This window comes from Geotrypetes seraphini, chromosome 13 (genome assembly GCF_902459505.1).
Source record: "Geotrypetes seraphini chromosome 13, aGeoSer1.1, whole genome shotgun sequence".
NCBI classification, from domain to species: domain Eukaryota; kingdom Metazoa; phylum Chordata; class Amphibia; order Gymnophiona; family Dermophiidae; genus Geotrypetes; species Geotrypetes seraphini.
In genome coordinates this window covers 26,403,054-26,423,394 of record NC_047096.1, presented here as the reverse complement: position 1 = coordinate 26,423,394, position 20,341 = coordinate 26,403,054, and the positions used below count along the sequence as shown (strand labels likewise).

At 45.1% G+C, this 20,341-nt stretch overlaps 1 protein-coding gene across 1 annotated transcript in view; it reads right to left on the bottom strand.

Annotated features, from left to right (window-relative positions):
* Positions 1-100: 100 nt before the first annotated feature.
* The window catches only part of BUD13 (BUD13 homolog), a 28,837-nt gene continuing 8,596 nt past the window's right edge, over positions 101-20,341 (bottom strand). Inside the window, exons 5-11 of the mRNA XM_033919347.1 lie at positions 15,394-17,279; positions 7,158-7,459; positions 6,966-7,074; positions 5,847-5,985; positions 5,298-5,482; positions 5,066-5,147; positions 101-435 (exon numbers count right to left, since the gene is read on the bottom strand). Of these exons, the coding sequence (XP_033775238.1) occupies positions 342-435; positions 5,066-5,147; positions 5,298-5,482; positions 5,847-5,985; positions 6,966-7,074; positions 7,158-7,459; positions 15,394-17,279 (2,797 nt within the window). The 3' untranslated portion in view covers positions 101-341. The remainder of the gene's footprint in view (positions 436-5,065; positions 5,148-5,297; positions 5,483-5,846; positions 5,986-6,965; positions 7,075-7,157; positions 7,460-15,393; positions 17,280-20,341) is intronic.

The following is a 20,341-nucleotide window of genomic DNA, read 5'->3' as shown; positions in this document are numbered from 1 at the left end:
ATCAGAACAAAATATATTTTCCTTGGGGCTTTAGGATAACTACTTTTAAATGTGCCACAGTATAATGGTGCCACTCTAGCTTTGAACAGAAAAGTCATAATTACAAAGAACTTCATTCTCTTTTATTATATATATATAGAACTCATCAGTTTCACATCCTTTTACTAATTTGTTTATCCAAAAGGAGAGGTAACCAAACACAAAGGCCCTTAAACTTAACAGTATTCATTTCTACTAAAGTCATCATATACAAAACTGTATTCCTTTGTCCTGCAGTTTGAGGATCTTCTGTAGCAGACTTTTTTTTTTTTTTTACATAGTACAAACTGTTCAGATCCAGTTTACATGTCCTCAACACTCCATTTATATGCCATTTCCTGTACTGCCTTCTGGTTTGCTAAACGGGCAAATCGCTGATGCTCAAAACCATTTGATCTGAAATGTAAAAGAGGCAGTTTGTTTATTAAGTATAATGCAAGCTTTTTCATTCTTTTTAGGATTAGAATGAGTGCAGTGCAGCTGTCACATACCTTCTCTTAATTATCCAAGCAATGACAGATTGGCTTCTGTTAGGATACACAAGAGTCCATACTTAAGCTGTTGATTCCCATTTCCTGTGAACTAACATGGAAAGCCGAAACCACCTTCAGAAGAAAGGAAGAAACCATGCGCAGTGAAACATCCAAAGAGTATCTTGCCTGAGCCCAATTCTTCAGGAACTGGTTCTATGGCACAAAAGTCTGAGTTGTTGCACTATCACTCAGACTCTGACCTGCTTCTCCAGCCATCCAGCTGGGGAGTCAAGGAACAGATCTGGAAGGAGCCAATAAAACTCGATCCTGTGCCCCTCATCCAGCACCCAATAGTTGGACAAGATCTGTTCCCATTTGTCCCTGAATACTGATGGCCATCCTCCTGGCATCATTGCTGCTTGGAGGCTGAGCCATCCTGCGGATTGCTGGTGTCAATAACTACCAAATCTCTGTCTGAACCCCTGAAAAGGCCACTGTGGAGGGAGACACGAAAATTGCTTCTTTGCCTCCAGTAGGTCAACAGCTTCCACTATCGAGGAGGGATTGGGGTGGCGATCCACCACACTAGCCATGAGGTTGTCTAGCCCTTTGCCAAACAGCATCTACCCCTCGAAGTGTAATCTGCTGAGAATGGCCTTGGAGGCTGTCACTCATCAGTTATCTGATACAGAGCATCCGGCGGGCCAAAATGGAGTAAGCTGAAACCTTACCCAGCATCTAATGATGTCATTAAGACCATCAACTACATAATCCACACCCTCCTTAAACATGTGGGGACAGGAGTCCCCAAGCTGCAAAGGATTAGTCTGCATCCTGGAATGGCAGGCGTGCACTATGAAGGAGGCAGCTGCTGCAGCTTTGATACCCAAAGCCAGCACTTCAAACTCTTTACAGGACCGCATCCAGTCCTGTGCATCCTTCAGTATCACTGCAGAGCTCACCTTCAGTTGGATGAACAGCTGCTATAAGCCAAGATCTATAGGATAGAGCTGAGGCATAGCTTTAGTGAGCCTTCACAATTCTCTCACTGGTCAATGACCAAAGCTGTAAGATCCAGGTGAGCAGGAAAATAGTTTGTCTGTGCGTTAGTGCTACACATGATGGAACGCTGAGGTAGAAGGCTGCTGGGCATTGAGCTTCAGTATAGACGGTGTCAGAAACAACATGGGAGACTGAAGCTGACCTGAAAAGGCAACCCACCACCACACCTATCCCCTGGATACATTACATTAGTGATTTCTATTCTGCCATTACCATGCGGTTCAAGGTGGATTACATAAGAGTTGTCATGAAGTTACAAGATATATAGGCAGATTACATAAGAATTGCGAAATTAGGTAATACACGTTGGGTAATCTGAACATTTTAGATTTGATAAGGAGTAGACAGTATAGTAGACCATGGATACTGGACCATGAAAGGGATCCCACATCATCTACCATCACAGCAGAACCCAACAAAAACAAAAGCATGAAAATGGACTTCCAATCACCCCAATCTTGCTCTGAAGGGTCATTGACACTGGAAGCCTGTATGGTATGAGGCAGGAGCGCTTGTTTGGGAGAAGGATCCCCCATAGGCAGCGCAGCACTTCCCAGTCCCATTAAATAGGCTTTCCATAAAAGTGACAAAATCTGAGCAGCCTTGCATAACTCCAAACTAGAGAAGAGGAGATGCATCTTCTGCCACCATGTGCCTGCATTTCACCCCACTGCTGCTCGGTTCATTTGAGCAGGATCTCTTCCCTTCTAGGATTTTGGGGGTTCCAAGGCCTTGGAGGACTGACTGGACCAGATTGAGATCCTAGGCCGGAAGCCGAAGCAATTTGGCCACCCTCAAAAAATGAATCACGTCCGGAGAAGAGGTTAAATGCCTACCATGCAGCAAACCGCACCACGGACAGAACACCACTCCTCAAAGATAGCCAAACACACACATAAGCCCGAGAAGTGGAATGTCTCCAGAACCCCAAGAGAGTGGAGATCACTTTATCTGAATAACCCTTCTTACCTAGGCGTTCCCTTTCAAGAGCCAAGCCATAAGACAAAAGGGACACGAATCAAACATTGGAATGGGGACCTGAGTTAGAAGGTCCGGCGAGGGCAGCGGAAGAGAATCTGTCATGAGGTGACGAACCAGATCCACATACCATGGGTGCCTGGGCCAGTCCGGAGTCACCAGGATCACGCGCTGGGGTGCCTGCAACCGGGCACCTACTGATAACAGGGGAAGAGCCCGCAAGAAGGCATTGGGCTGGGCGAGCGGCGGAGGGATCACCACCCCCCCTCTACCGGCACTGTATGCCAACGCACGAAGGCCGAAACCACCGCATCCACAACTGGCAATTTCAGAGTATCCCTATCCCCCTCCAACACCTTCCAGTACACAAGCACAATATCACAAATATCCTAATGCATAGGAAAAGAGCAGGAGGCTGAGCGGATCCCCCAAAGCAGGCGGTCCACCACACGCGAGGGCTCTTTTGTGTCCTCCTCGAAACGCAAAACCGATGAAACCTGAAGAATAAGCTCCTGGAGCTCTTCCCGCTGAAAAATGCACACCCCTGACGCATCATCGCCAGTTGTCGGTTCCAAAAACAGCCGCTAATGACATCCGTTCCCCCCCCCCCCCCCCCGAGCGGATCTTGGATGTCCACCAAGGGTTCCAAGTCCTTATCAAGCGAAAACATCTCTCCAACCAAAAAATCATCAACCCCAAAGACCTTTGGCCACTTGGACAAAACTTGGGACAGAGTCAAAACCGGCACTGAGGGAGGGTGAAACACCCCCCCCCCCTGAAAAACACGAGACATCTGGGGAGGAAGCAGAACCAAGGCTAAAATAAAATCAGGGGAAAATCCCTCTTGTGGCACATTAGGACTCGCTGCCAAAGTAGGAGACCCAGTAGAAACCTACCCCTGCCTCTCCAATACAAGGGGGTAGGTCACCTGAGGCTGCAGACAAAATAAAGGCGCTTTCCGCCAAAACCCGCCAAAAAACTCCCCTGAGGCCTGTAGCAGCAAAGAGGCCTGAACTGCCCTAGCCGCTAAACCAAGAAAGCCAGCAGCAGCAGTAAGGAAATCCCCAGCACTATCGGCAGCTGGGGAAATCCCTGTGTGGGCGTTAAAGGCTTCCCCACTACCGACATACAAGGCGCTCGCGAAAGGGAACCCTGCTTGCCGGCACCTGAAGCCAACGAAGATTCCCCTTCATGGCAGCCGGCGCACCGCAAACACAGGCCGGCCGTATCAACCTCACTTCTGGAGCACAATAAGCACTTTTTCTCTTTAAAAGTGTTCATTGTGTAATATGCGACTAAGCTAAAAGAAAAAGTGCTGGTTAGCAATAAAAAACAAAGTCAATTGAAGGCTTCCCTTCAGACCGGCACTGCCTCAGAATTTTTTTTTGTTTGTTTAACTTTATTTGAACAGAACCCACTGGCTCTCTAAGCCATATGCCTTGCCAGTATTGGTGGCAAGGCTTACAGCTGAGGTACCTCTACAGAAAAAGTTTGTGGTATAAGTACCGCGTGTTAACCGATTGCGCCACTGGAGAGACGTTTAAAATGGGGAGTACTCACTGTGATTTCAGGTGCCTGTTTGTCTGAATCAGCCTGGCTGCAAGGAAAGGACTTCTGCCTCAGAAATTGCTCAGACCTCAACCATCAAAGGAAGTCTTCTCGCTACGTCCACTGCTCTCACTCCCACTGCTGAGATTCCTCATGCAGTGACTGGGGAAGAAATTATGCAGCAGGTTCCCCAATACCCCTAGGGTTCTTACTCAGGGGCCACACAGCTTGCAATTAAGCCTCTGATGAAATCAACACGTAAGCTGCTCTCAGGGGGACAGACCCTGAGAACCTAAGAATAGCCTTACTGGGTAAGACCAATGGTCCATCAAGCCCAGTAGCCCATACTCAGGCCTGGGAGCAGCAGTCCTCCCACACAGGACTGCATCCTTTCCCCAGTGCAGTATAAGAACATAAGAAGTTGCCCCCGCTGAGTCAGACCAGAGGTCCATCTTGCTCAGCGGTCCGCTCCTGCGGCGGCCCATCAGGCCTAGTGCCTGAACAGTGATCCCTGATTAATTTTATAACTTACCTCTAATCCCATCCCTATAATCTACCTCTACTCTTATGCCTGAGCAAGGGCCCTCCAAACACCAAAAACAATAAAGAAAAAAAAGTGAGCAGAGCAAACACACCTGAGTTCACTTGCAGAAGGAATAACTGAGGAGGATGCTGTGTTCCACTGCCGAAAGGGCAGAGTTTTCAAGTTCTTAAAGGGCTATCCTGTGGTTCGCAGAAAATGTGAATCAATAACTCAAGTATGAACTCCTGAAGCATGGTCTGAAACTTATCTTTTTTTAAGACTAGGGAGGATCCCAAGTGTTCTTTACAAGTTTTATTTATATACCTTCCTTTCTGACATTTGCACACATCTAAGCAGGAAGAAGAAATACATCATCATGACATTTTGAGGCTGTTGTGCTTTTTCTCTCAGACTATTACAGTAAAAATACAGTAATAAATACCTGTCCACACCATCCCAGCGGTACCCAGGCCATATGTTAAATCTGTTGAGAGGAGGTGTTGGTCCACTGTACCTTGGCCGCTCTAAAAGAAACAAGCATGAGATGAAGATCTGGAACTCCAACCCAGTGTTATCTAAGCATCCCAGTCCTATTTGTGCTGTAAAAGAGATTCCCTTATCATACATCAGTCCCACTAAGCTGCAGTAAAATTTGGTGGGGAAATGGAGGATACCTTTTTTATTTGTGTTTTCTTTGGCTTTTTTCTTTTTAATGAAGTTAGCCATAGGGTCCCCTTCTCGTTCCTGTTCCCGCAACATCTGATCCAGGTCTTTGTCATGGATATATCGGGTCAGTGGTTTTTCCATTTCCTTCACTGCATCCTGTAGATTCTGCTCCTGCTGTTCTTTCTGCGCCAGCCTGGGAATGGTGAAGCCACCAGAGGAAAAGCGACTCTTACATATAAAGCAGTTGATCTATTTATTTTCTATTCTACTGACACGTAAGGCATCTTCTGCAAACTGATTGTCTAAAAGGAGCAATGCAGACAGATTTTTCAAAAATGATCACAAAATTAACAAGTTGTTCCCATAAAAAAAAAAGGTGGAAGACTGCTCTCATATTAAACAGAAGAATTGGTCATGTTTAAATAGGTTCATTTTTCCCCATTATCCGTTGTGTAGAAAGTTTAAGGAAGGAATCGTATCTGACATCTTGACATAAACACCAATTATTTTACACATAATGAAAAGTTGACCAGCAGAGAGTCTTGTGAGCTTCTTACCCTTTTCCCCATTTGGCGTATTGCTCATCTCTCTCAGCGTTCTTGGCTGCTTTCTGCTGTTGCTCCAGTCGCTCTTGTTTCAGATCCCTCTTCCTGCCAGATTTATCTCGGAAAATGGTCTTAGCAGTCTGGGCTTCATCTGTAAGCACAGCACAGCAGTTCACCATCTCTTTTCTACACCCCTCCTATAATTCAGAACATCCATAAACTACATCAACCAAAGTATGGTAGTACCCTAAGGCCAATGCTCGACAAATTCTAGGTCACCCTGGTGTCTGAGATCTCTTACCTCTAAATTTTTATCAATTTTTGTGCTGTTAACAGAAAACATTTTCTACTTGTCCATAGCTGTTCAGCTCACTGTTGTAAGCTCAAGCTGTACAGTGCAGAAAGCTAAGGGTTTCAAGTTTCATAGGGAAAGTAGCAAGCTGATTGATAGCAAGTTGAGAGAGAGAGAGAGTGCATGATGACTGGGTATGGGGAGGAAATGAGAGAAAGAGGTGGAGACCCATGCCATGATGATATGTGAAACAGAATCCATTGCCTCTTTGCTTCACCTTTCAGGTGAGTAATGTCACAGTGCTGCCAACATGCTTCCTGCAAGGAAACTTCTGGTTTTGGGCTGTAATGTACAGTGGCATCTTAAAGGACTATTTACTAAAATCTTTCAGTCATAGAATCGGAAAAAGAGATTTAATAAATAAGTTTCTAAAGGAGCTGCTGCTGATCACAGAGAGGATTCCTCATTCCCCGCCTCCCCCCCCCCCCCCAAAACACACATGCTTCAGTTTCACTGTGAACAACTATGGAGGTGAGGTAAAACAAGAGTTTCAGCGTCTGGCTCCTAGATTCAGTGAAAATTTGTCAAGGCCTACCATAGGCTTAATCCCTTAATGAAATTAGTGCATATAAACTCTTGAGAATAACCCTCAATATTTACTATAGTATAACAAATAAAAGCAAACAGCAAATATAACTATAACAGTTCAGAATTGAAAGAAAAATAGAACATGTCCTCCCACAAAGTAGTATAGAAAGCTATAGTTGAAAGCTCTTAAATAACAAGGTCTTCACCAGTTTATGAAAACCCAAAACAGAATCAACTCATAAAACACTTACCTTCTAAGTACTTATTGTCTCTCTCTCTCCTCCTGGACTCTTCGTGCTCCACTTTTAACACTTTGGCTGATACCAGTCCAGCTTTACCTCCAGAAGACATCCGACTCGCCTACAAATAGAAGCCTAAGCATCACCACATCAGATACTGAAAGCACGTTATCCTGGTTCTGCTATCAGTGGCCAAACACCTACCTTAGAGCTTTCTCCCTGTGATCTCTGGGGAGACCATCTGGATGTCCTTCCTTCTCGAGAGGGGGAGAGGTTAGAGCATTTTTGGGTCTGAGGTGCTCTCCCTAAATCCTGGTTCCTATGGGGCGGAGAAAGATCAGAATCCAAAGACCTTTGCCGCTGCTTTCGTGGAGGAGAAAGGTCTGAGTCAGAGCATCCAGGACTTGACCTGCGAGTGTTCCGCGGAGGAGACATGTCAGAATCTGATGATTTCCTGCTTGATGAAGTGGCATCTAAATCACGATGGTGATATGATGCAGCCTTGCCTAACAAATGAAAGAAAACATAAAAGTGAGCACCCACAAGAGCCCAATATCCAGTCCCAAGGCTTATGAGCAGCAAGCCATACCTTCAAGGAGCATGTCTGCATTTTCTCTTTTTCATTAGTTTGAAAGGGAAGATTAGATTCATACCTCGATAAACTTCTTTCTGATATAAGACATAGTCTGTAAGATAGGAGAATATCCCCTGGTCACATAAGAATAGCCTTACTGGGTCAGACCAATGGTCCATCTAGCCCAGTAGCCCGTCCTCACGATGGCCAATCCAGTTCACTATTACCTGGCAAAAACCCAAATAGTAGAAAAATTCCATGCTACCGATCCAGGGCAAACAGTGGCTTCCCCCATGTCTGTCTCAGTAACAGACTATGGACTTTTCCTTCAGGAAATTGTCCAAACCTTTTTTAAAATCAGCTATGCTATCTGCTCTTACCACAACCTCTGGCAATGCATTCCAGGGGTTAACTATTCTCCGAATGAAAAAATATTTCCTCTTACTGAATGTCCCCTAGACTTTGTAATTTTTGACAGAATGAAAAATCAATCAACTTGTACCCGTTCTACTTCACGAGCCCTTCCTCATACGAGAGGAGTTCCATTCCCTTTATCATCTTGGTCGCTCTTCTTTGAACCTTTTCTAGTACCGCTATATCTTTCTCGAAATAAGGAGATCAGGAAAGAATGCAATATTCCAGGTGAGGTCACACCATGAAGCGATACAGAGGCATTCTTAAGTCTTGTTAACCATCCCTTTTTTAATAATTCCTAGCATCTTGTTTGCTTTTTTGGCCACCACCACACATTAGGCAGAAGGTTTCATCGTACTGTCTACGATGACACCCAGATCTTTTTCTTGGGCACTAACTCCCAAGTTGGACCCTAGCATCTGGTAACTGTGATTTGGGTTATTCTTCCCAATGTGCATCACTTTATATTTGTCCACATTAAATTTCATCTGCCACTTAGATGCCCAGTCTTCCAATTTCCTAAGGTCTATAATCTGCATTCGTTTTAACAATTTTGAATAGTTTAGTGTCCAAGCAAGTCAACAGAACAGCTGGCTAGGTAACATCATCAAGCACTCCTCATCCTACCTTAACTTCAGAAAACTAGTCAAAACCAACCTGTTTAACTGATTTGTAACCAAGAACTCTTAAAGCCTTACCCCGGTATTCTACTTGCATGCCCCCCGGTATTGTACTTACATGCGACTCTTACTCTCTCTCTCTTCCTCCCCACAAATATTCATGTATTCTAAGACTTCATTTGTTATTTTTTTCACTGACTGTCCAGCTCTTCTTATTGTAAACCGCCTTGAACTACTTTGGCGGTATATAAAAATAAAATTATTATTATTATTATTATCTGCAAATTTAATCACCTCAAATGTCCTTCCAATTTCCAGATCATTTATAAATAAGTTAAATAGCACCGGTCCCAGTACAGACCCTGCGGCATTCCACTGTTTACTCTCCTCTATTGAGGAAAATGACCGTTTAACCAGAGAATGACACGGTGGTTGTTACCCATGGCTAGCCGCGGGTAACCCACCAAAAAGGTGACCAAACAAAAAGGTCACCGTGAGTTCGGGGACAAGGCCATTCACCGCCCCGTGGAGCGGTGAATGTAGCATGGGGCGGTGAACAAGTAGTGAACGCGCGGTGAACGAGTGTTCAATCCGGCAGCCCACTCTCTCCTGCCGGCCGGCCATGCATCTCCCTTCCTCCTTTTCCCTTACCTTTTCTTCTTGAAACTGGCGATTTCTATAAGGCTACGAGCTGTATTACAGCCGGAGCCTTGAAGTCGCGTCGCGTTGCCTGCTGGAAAAAGTCTCCTCTGACACAACTTCCTGTTTCCGGTTGCATCGGAGGAGACTTTTTTAGCAGGCAACCCGACGCGACTTCAAGGCTCCGGCTGTAATACAGCTCGTAGCCTTATAGAAATTGCCAGTTTCAAGAAGAAAAGGTAAGGGAAAAGGAGGGAGGGAAATGCACGGCTGACCGGTGGGAGGGAGCTGCTGGACCGTGTGAAGGGTGCTGGGGATAGGGAGGATGGAGAGAAGATGCTGAAGATGGGGGACGGTGACGGGGCGGTGAAAGAGACAGCGGGGACGGTGACGGGGCGGTGAAGGGGACGGCAGAGACAGGGACGGGGCGGTGAAAGGACCAGCGGGGACGGGGCGGTGCAGAGGATGGTAGTCCGGGGACGGGAACAGAATTTTTCCCCGTGTCATTCTCTACGTTTAACCCCCTACCTGTTTTCTATCTGATAACCAATTCCTAAACCACAACTGAACTTTGCCACCTATTCAATGACTGTTTAATTTTCTCAGGAGCCTCTCAAGAGGAACTTTGTCAAAAGCTTTCTGAAAATCTAGATACACTACATTAACAGGCTCACCTTTATCCACATATTTATTCACACATTCAAAGAAGTCAAGCAAATTGGTGAGGCAAGATCTCCCTCGCTGAACCCATGCTGACTTGGTCCCATTAAATCATGTTTGTCTACCTGATCTCCCCTGGACCCTTTTTAAAAATCGTGGTAACATTGGCCACCCTCCAATCTTCAGGTACTACAGATGATTTTAGCAACAGGTTACAGATCACTAACATCAGGTCAACAATTTCATGTTTCAGTTCTTTTAATACCCTGGGATGTATATCATCCAGTCCAGGTGATTTATCGATTTGGCATAGTACATCTTCCAAATTCACCGACATTTCTTACAGTTCATCCGCATCATCCCTCTTGAAAACCATTTCCGGTTCAGATAGATCTCTTACATCGTCTTCTGTAAAGACCGAAGCAAAGAATTAATTTAGTCTCTCCGCTATGGCTTTATCCTCCCTAATAGCTCCTTTTGCTCCCTGATCATCCAATGGCCTCTCTCAGGTTTTCTGCTTCTGTTATGAGATTTTGCCTCTTTGGCAAGTTTCTCTTCATATTCTTTCTTAGCTTTCTTTATCAATGCTTTGCATCTAATTTGTCAGTGCTTGTGTCTTATTTTCTTCATTCGGATCCTTTTTCCATTATTTAAAGGATGTTTTAGGGGCTCTAATAGCCTCTTTCACGTCACCTTTTAGCCCATGCCGGCTCTCATTTCCTCTTCTTTCCACCTTTGTTAATACATGGAATACATCTGGTCTGGGCTTCCACGATGGTACTTTTAAATAACATCCATGCTTGGTTTACAGTTCTAACCTTTGCAACTGATCCTTTTAATTTATTTTTTAACCATTTTTGCCTCTTTCAAAAATCAAATGCCTCTACAGTAGATTTCTTTGCGATGTCACTCCAGTATCAGCTCAAATTTGATCATGGTATGATCACTGTTTCCCAGCAGATCCAACAATTAATTCCTGTACTATCCTTTGCAGTACACTAAGGACTAAATCTAATATAGCTGCCCCTTTGTCGGTTCCTGGACCAGTTGCTCCAAGAAGCAGTCATTTATGACGTCTAGGAATTTTACCTTCCTAGCACTCCCTGAAGTAACACTTAACCAATCAATGTTGTGGTAATTGAAATCAGTACTTTTCACCATCCACTACTCATATATAAAACAACAGGAATGTATCTCCTAGTAATACTACTTTACCCCAAATCATTAGCCTAAACACTACTTCCTTAACCAAGGCAAAAAACAAAATTGGGAGAAAAAGCCCTCAGATGAGCTTCATGGGCCAAAAAACTCCCAATCCATTCCACATAAACTCCTCTTCTGGTTTTGGTTTTGTAAGGTAACAGTTCAAACTTCAAGTGCAAAAATCTCAAAACTTAAGTTTGTCAAGTAGCACAATGCAGGCAGATCTTATTCCAAATACAGAATACAGTGTTCAAAATACAAAAAATCACTTAGCTTGTTCCAGTTTAAAACCGTGCTCCGTTGTTCACTCAGCAACTGTTTCCTAAGGCGTCTTTTTTCAAACTAACCGCAATTCACTTTTCTGTTTAAACAAAAATTTAGAGATCCAACAGGGTCATTTCCGTTTTGCCATTCAGGGTTCTTCAGGAATCTTCCAAAGCCATATCCACAAGGTATGGCTTGAGCAGCAAAACAATAAACTTGCGAGTGACACTGAGCCACAGGAACACTGAGAGAAATACTTTCTACAACACCTACACTAAACTGGAGCAAGCTAAGTGATTGTTTGCATTTTGGAAGAAAGGAGTGCAGTACGACCCACTCCCTAAAGAACTCCAAGAAAGAAGGCCTACACAAAAAAAGACCTGTAGCACCGAAACACATCTCGCAGAAGAAATGGCCACCAAGAAAACCATCTTAAGTGTAAGGTCCTTCAACATACAGCCGCCGAGAGGTTCAAATGGAGGACACACGAGCACAGAAAAGACTACATGGAACTGACAACCGAACTGGTGGTCGGATCAGGTTTGCAACTTTCAAGAACCAAAATCACATCTGGAGAGGAGGCCAAACACCACACAAAAGACCGCGAACAGGTGGCCAGGCGTACAATTGAGGCTCCTCTAAATTCAGAAAACCTGGGGAGGTGGGGAAAAGGGAGGAAGGACTCAATCTTTCTGAGTGTGGCACCACACTCCCCCCCTGAGGTTGGTAGGACCTCAGAGAGGTTCCTCCAAGCTCTGTCCGGACAGCAAAAGGGACAAGAAAGATTCCCTAAATCAGATCCAACAAGCCAAAACAAACCTCAACACAGACTACACAATCTTACCACTCCACCTGCTGGAGACTGAGAAAAGACTGATTGTAAGAGGGGACTGCACAGCCCACTTGTACTGTAGCCAAAAATTAGTGTCGCAGTCTCTACCTGATGGCAGAGGAGCGTAAACCCATCCGTTTCTGTGCTGGTCTAGAGGGACGCTAAAGAATTTTTTTTCTCTTCTCTCACCCATTGGCAGCATCTCTCTTTCCCTCCCTTCCCACCCCCCCACTCATGCATCTTTCTTTCCCTCCCTTCCTAACCCCCAACCCATGCAGAATCTGTCCTTCCCTGCTTTCACAATCCCCCCCTCAACCCAAGCAGTACCTGTCCTTCCCTGCGTTCCCAAACTTCTCCCAGTCCGTGCAATTTCTGTCCTTCTTGCTTTCCCAACCCCTGTCCCCCTCAGCCCGTGCAGCATCTGTCCTTCCCTCATTCCCAACCCCAGCCACCCCCCCCCCCCAAAGCTGGATCCTGTGGTATGACCACTCCCTAGTTCCCGACTCTCCCACCTACTACCTCCCCACTGTTACAATTCAAAATCCCTGAGCAGCTGGCGGCGCAATGAAGCAAGACCCCCGCTGCTGGCCCACCCTGGAAATGTTCCCCCCACAGCACTTCCTCTTCCCACGTAGGCAAGATGCTGCAGAAAGAATACCTCCAGGGCAGGCAGACCACAGAAGGCCGCGAAGACTCCAAACCACAGCGGCAGGGAGGTGGTAGGTGGGAGAGTCAGGAGAACCATACTTCCGATAGCCAATTTTTGGAGAGGCCATGCACCTGTGCCCCTCCCCCCCAACCTGCTCCAACACCTATGCTACTATACATATTATCCCTGCTTGGCTATTTGTTATCAGGTCCTGCATACTCAAATGATGGGAGCCCAATGAGCAGAGATGTCTGGATGGCCGGCAAATCTTTAGGACTGATGTTAATAATATGTAGCAGCAACTTGTAGTGACCTATGAATCAACTTTGAAATGAATACAAAAAACAATAGGTAAGCAATGAAGGTCCAGCAAAACAGGAGAAATGTATCCCTTGCAGTGTGTTCCCACCAGGAGTGCTTTAAGAGCAGTGATTGGGAGACCAAGATGCTGGATGTGCTCTACAGCATCTATTCTTCAACTCTGCTCCTATGCAGACATAGATTTCCCTTTTCATTTCTTTTGATTAATTAATTTTTAATATCTATTGTAAACCATCCAGAATGGTTCTCCTCAAGGACGGTATATCAAATTTTAATTAAAAACATGGAGATAGACCATATTGCAGTAATCTATTGAATTAAGCATCAAGGCCTAAAGGACTGAATGAAAATAATCCATAGAACGTAGAGGCCTTAGGCATCCAAGTATCCTGAGCTTGAAGAATAAACAAAATACAGCATTAAATCTGGTGTTTCATAGAAAGAGAGAAATCAAAAATTATTCCCATCATTCATATCATTCTCGTCGAAATCAACGACAATATTATTCCCGTGGAAAGAAGACCTTACACTGCCATCTCAAATCACTTTAGATAAAATCCCACTACAAACTGTTAAGTCCACAAAGATCTTAGGAGTAACCTCGATCACAAGCTTTCCTATCACAATCAAATTAGCTCTGTAGTAAAATCCTGTTTTTACATACTATGACTAATCAGATCATTATCAAAAATATTAGATCCAGCAGCTTTAAACATTTTGATTCACTCCCTTATAATATCAAGACTGGATTATTGTAACTCATTATATAAAGGTATTTCCCAGAAAGAACTTAAAAGGCTACAAATAATTCAAAATACAGATAAAGATCATCACAAACTCAAAAAAATATTGACCACCTGACCCCCCTCCTTGGCTTCCAATATCTTACAGAATTACCTACAAAATAGCACTACTGATTTTCAAAATACGACTTACAAATTCTCCGATATTTCTTGACCACCTTCTCATACCTTACACTTTATCGAGAACACTAAGATCAACAGAACATCATCTGCTTACTGTCCCTTTTCTGAAAATTATTGCCACAAGGCAGTCAGTAATTTTTTCTGTGACATGTCCCCAGCTTTGGAACGCCCTACCAGGATATCTACGTAATGAAACAGCATTGGCTCCCTAAAAAGTTATTTATATAGAGATGCCTTTGAGACTTAACTTTGTTGAATATGAGCATATTTACGCTCATATCATTTTTAGCCTCAATGATCAAGCCCCTCCTCAAGAGGCTTTTTAACTTCTTTTTTTCTTTTTCCTTCTTTTTCTTAAAACTGCCCTGTTGTGCTTACCCTTATTTGTTCGTTCTTTCTTTATTATAACATATGTAGTTCCTCCCCTCCAACTTTTGATTCAGTTCTGTTATTTATAAGTCTGTCCAAATTTCGTACATGTATATTACTGTTCCCGTTTTTAGATTTGTAATACGCTTTGAAATTATGACAATGCATGAATATCCAATAAATAAAACTTGAAACTTATCTTAAGGCCTATTAAAAATGGAAGCTGATAAAATATTCCCCTTAGGTGATCTTAAGAAAAAGATAACAGTTTTTTCTGAATATAGTACCAACCCATCTTCAGACATTCAGGACACAACAGATGTAATACAACAATGTAATTTCATAATTTCTAATATACAATAGCCAGGTAAAAGGACAGATCTCTGAGGAATGCCCATGTTAAGTGCCTTCAGTGTTGAATGAGTTGAGCCAACAACTTGAGATCTTCTCAAAAGATAGTCATGCATGGGGTACTCCTGGAATCCCAAAAGCTGAGAATCACACAAAGGAATATGATGATCCAGCATATCAAAGGCAGCCAATACCAACACATATTGAGAGCCCCAATCAAACACTTGATGTACAACGTCATTGGTGAACAAAAGCAGGGCTTCAGAGATATGCATGAGTACAATTCAGATACAACAATTCAGTGCACACTATCTTTAGTATCACTTTTGCTGAGAAAGGAGTGAGAAAACAGCTGATAAAGAGCCAAGAAGGATGGATTGAAAAGTTTGCATCATTTTAGTGGCCCCTGGATTGCCTCTAGTTTTCCCTATTGTTTTAAAGGCATAGTCTCCATCACTGGAAACAGTATTCTAGCTATAGTCTCACTAGCATCCAATATAATACATCATCATTAACTATTTTTTTATTGGTTATAGCTCTCCCTTTGCAACCTAGCATCCCTCTGGCTCATCTTATCATACTTCTCAGATCAGACATAGACAAGTTTCACAGACTTACCTCTAACACTACTTAGATTTTTGCCACTAGCTAGTGAACCATGTTTCTTCTGTGAAAGTGGTATTCCCATATCAAAATCATGCCTGCTGTTTCCAGCTGGAGACAAATCTGAAGAGCTGTGGCGCTTCCGAGTTGGGATCAGATCTTGTTCTTGAGAATTGGTGGAGGGCTTCATTTTGTTTAATCTCTTTGGAGGGGGACATTGATCGTGGAAATCATGGCGCGGCCTGCGTGGAGGCGAGGCATTGGCGAAATCATGGTGCGGCCTGCGGGGAGGCGAGGCATCGGCGAAATCGTAGCGCGGCCTGCGGGGAGGCGAGGCGTCAGCGAAATTGTGGCGTGGCCTGCAGGGAGGCGAGGCATCAGCAAAATTGTGGCGCGGCCTGCGGGGAGGTGAGGCGTCAGCGAAATCGTGGCGCAGCCTGCGGGGAGGCGAGGCGTCGGCGAAATCGTGGCGCGGCCTGCGGGGAGGCGAGGTGTCGGCGAAATCGTGGCGCGGCCTGCGGGGAGGCGAGGTGTCGGCGAAATCGTGGCGCAGCCTGCGTGGAGGTGAGGCGTCAGCAAAATCATGCCGCGGCCTGCGGGGAGGTGACGCGTCAGCAAAAGTGTGCCGTGGCCTGCGGGGAGGTGAGGTATCGGCAAAATCATGCCGCGGCCTGTGGGAAGGCGATGCATCAGGGGAATCGTGGCGTGGCCTGCGGGGAGGCGAGGCATCAGGGGAATCGTGGCGTGGCCTGCGGGGAGGTGAGACATCAGGGGAATCGTGGCACAGCCTGCGGGGAGGTGAGGCATCGGGAGAATTGTGGCGTGGCCTGCGGGGAGGCGAGGCGTCGGCAAAATCATGCCGCGGCCTGCGGGGAGGTGAGGCATCGGCAAAATCGTGCCGCGGCCTGCGGGGAGGCGAGGCGTCGGCAAAATCGTGCCGCGGCCTGCGGGGAGGCGAGGCGTCAGGGGAATCATGGCGCGACCTGCGGGGAGGCGAGGCGTCAGGGGAATCATGGCGTGGCCTGCGGAGAGGCGAGCCATCAGGGGAATCATGGAACAGCCTGCGAGGAGGCGAGGTATCAAGGGAAGCATGGCGCATCCTGCGAGGAGGTGAGGCGTCAGAGGAATCGTGGCGAGACCTGCGGGGAGACGAGGCGTCAGGGGAATCGTGGCGAGGCCTATGGGGAGGCGAGGTGTCGGGGGAATCATGACGCGGCCTACGGGGAGGTGAGGCGTCGGGGGAATCGTGACGCGGCCTACGGGGAGGCGAGGCGTCAGGGGAATCGTGATGCGGCCTGTGGGGAGGCGAGGCGTCGGGGGAATCGTGACGCGGCCTGCGGGGAGGCGAGGTGTTGGAATTGTGGCACGGCCTGCGGGTAGACGAGGTGTCGGAGGAATCATTGCGTAGCCTGCAGGGAGACGTGGCATCGGGGGAATCGTGGCACGGCCTGCGTGGATTCAAGACATCGGAATTGTGGCGAGACCTGCGGGGAGACGAGGCATCGGGGGAATCGTGATGAGTCCTGCGGAGAGACGAGGCATTGAGGGAATCGTGGCAAGGCCTGCGGGGAGATGAGGCTTCTGGGGAATCGTGGTGTGACTTGCGGGGAGATGAGGCTTCTGGGGAATCATGGTGCGACTTGCGGGGAGATGAGGCTTCTGGGGAATCATGGTGCGACTTGCGGGGAGACGAGGCGTCAGAATCGCATGACCTGCGGGGAGGCGAGGCGTCGGGGGAATCGTGACGTGGCCTGTGGGGAGGCAAGGCATCGGGGGAATTGTAGTACGGTTTGCAGGGAGGAGGGGCATCAGGGGAATCATGGCGCGGCCTGCTGGGAGGCAAGTCATCAGGGGAATGTCTTGTTTGGTTGTTTTCTTTTTTACTTGATGCACTCTCCAAGCTGGGAAAATAAAATAAAATTTTTAAAAATCTCTTTTCCATTCATGTTGTAGATGGCACAAAATTTCTGATTTCTTCACTCTTAATCCTAATATGTAGTAGTCTACAAAGGATGCAAACGGTTGAATTCATCATACCATCTCCCTCTAGATCTGCACAATGCTGCCAAATTGATAAGGGCATCAAAATAAATTTATGTTTATTCAGAGTGTCTAATGTAAAAAATCTATCTAGTTGTTCTGAACAACATACTTTGAGGCACATGTTAACGATGAGAAATTTAGTAATTTTGGTTATAAAACTCTGTTGCTTATTATTGATTGTTCACTCTATTGTACCTAGAGTGTTTTTTTAACAGTTATAACTGTAGTATCGTTCACCACTTTAATACTTATGTCAACAGCAGTATATAAAAAGTAATCAATCCAATCCATTCATTGGAGGAGAGTGGCAAACCACCAAGACCACAGTCTACCTCCTATCTGTGCTTCTCTACCTACTGATATGAAATCTGATAAATGTGCAGTTTATTTTCAAGTACAGGCAATCCCTGGGTTAAGAAGATCCGACTTATGTCAGACTCATACTTACGAACTGGGGGGTCCTGCCTCTCCCTTCCTGTGCCAACGGCGCCCCCTCTTCCTCCCTTCTTGTCCAAACGCAAATCTCTTCTTCTCTTCTCTGCCCCAATGGGCCCCTCATCGTCCTTCTCTCCATTCTCTGTCCCAAATTCGTGCCTCCCTCTCGTGGGTGTTTATTTCCTCTGGCCAGCTGCCTCCTCCCAGCTGCACTTCTCTTCACAATGCTGTGAGCAGCGGCTCCTGTACTCAGCTGACCCAAAAGCCTTCTCTCTGACATCAGAGGGAACGCTTCCAGATCAACCAAAGGCTGCATGTAGGAATCTCAGCCACAGCTTTGAAAAGAGAAGTGCAGCTGGGAAGAGACAGTCGGCCAGAGGAAGTAAACACCGATGGGAGGGAGGGAAGCATTACAAGGGTCACATTGGAACATGGAAGGGAAGAGGAGGGTCATGTTGGGACAGGAAGGGAGAAGCAGGGTCGAATTAGGACACAAAAGGAAGGGAGGGAGCACAAACTTCAAATGAAGGATGGAGGGACAAAAAAAAATTAAGTGGTCTAATGTTCCAACTTCTATTCTGCAATGCAATGGAACTTGTTCTTAGCCCAGGGACTGCTTGTACTGCGGAAAAGTTCCATGAAAGACTGTCAGGAGCTGTTTTACTGGAGTTCCAGTACCGAGTTTACTGCTTTGTTTCAAATAACACACTGCACAAAAAAATGTTATCTCTACAACCCTTCCCTCAGCAAAGAGAGAGCACTAGAGCTAGTTGTCTAAAGCATAGTAACAGTTATATCTGTGTTATTTGTTGCAATCAGTTAAGCTTTGAATCATGCAAGATGCACTGTAACTGTGTTAAGTTTTTATGCTAACTCCCAGAGGTGCAGTTACAACTAATGGGTTACTATGTCAATGTACTATTGCTACTATTATCACTTATAAGTGTGTGGATTTTTACCTTCTTTCCACTGCAGAATAAGCCTCTATCCACTTAGTTAAAGCACCATTGATAACAAGCATTAAGTATGTTAACACAGCCTAGAGGCTAAAATAACAAAGATGTTACGCTTCTATATTAATCAATAGTCCTATTGCTCTTTCTGTGGTTTTGTCTCCTGAATGGATTTATATTTGGGGAAGAAAAGATTGTTTAGTTTCACCTAACTCTCCATCAACTTACAGCATGAAACAACCGCACAAGTGGGCAACAGAGTGTGCAGACAAGAATGGTTCTCATAAATTCATGCATGTTTAAAAAAAAAAAAAAAAAAAATCTGGGTTTCTGAGCAAAGAACTTCCCAAATTTGGGTTTTTGAGCAAAGAACTTCCCACATAGTCTAATTTCATCCAAACTACAGACATGAATTTTGTCTCTTTCAGCATATTTTGGATATTTGGAATAGATTATTTGTCTTTTTTTTTTTTTTTTTTTACTTTATTTTCTCCAAGTTCTCCGTCATCCCACAAAAAAACTCATTTACCATTTAAAAAACTTGGAGTCTTTAAGACAGAGCTTGAGAAATTGGTGCCAGGTCTCCATGGTGACTAGAAAGTCACATCTGCACCTAGGATTTTTGTACCTTCTTGCTACTATGAGAGCATGACTACTACTACTCTGTAACACTTAGATCTGTTTTAGTTTGAGTTGTGCAGTGCAGAAACTCATGAGAATTAAAATCCTGGAGACCAATGCAATCCTGACACCATTTGCAGAATGGCAGTACAAAGAGGAAGTTCCAGCTGAAGCCACTGACTGAGGACCAATGTCTTCAAGGGCTAGCTAGGGGGAGGGTGGAGACTCACTGGCTTGCAGGAATAAAGGTTGGAGAGATGGCCTACTGGCATGGTGTTAGAGGCTAAGAGGTTTGACAAGCCAGCGGGGGGCTATTGGCTTCTTGAATGGCAAGAGCTGGATAGGTAAAGGAGAGATGGTGAGATAGGGAAGGGAGACTGGTGGGGAAGAATAGGCTAAAAGGGACTGAGTGGTGACAGGGTTGGGGATGGGGGAAAGAGCATGAGAAAAAAGGGATCAAAAGTGCAAAAAAGACATTCCATGAAGGTAGATGGTTAGGAGAATTTTTATTCACTGAATGGATAACTACTAGAACTTGCTGTCAGAGGACATAGTAAAAGCGATTAGCATATCTGGATTTAAAAAAGGTCTGGACAAGTTCCTGGAGGAAAAGTACATAAACTGTTATCAAGATAGACATGGGGAAAGCTACTATTTATTCCCAACGTTGGTAGCATGAAAGCTTGCTACTCGTTGCCATACTAGGATCAACCTAGGTCCCAAGTACCTAGCAAAATGACAAGTAGTAAAACAGATTTTATGCTGCTTATCCTAGGAATAAGCAGTGGTATTTCTGTATCTTTTCTAATTCCACTGTATCTTTTTTGAAATTCCGTAACCAGAATTACACAGTATTTGAGATGCGGCCATACCATAGAGTGATACAAGGGCATTATAGCATTTTCATCTTT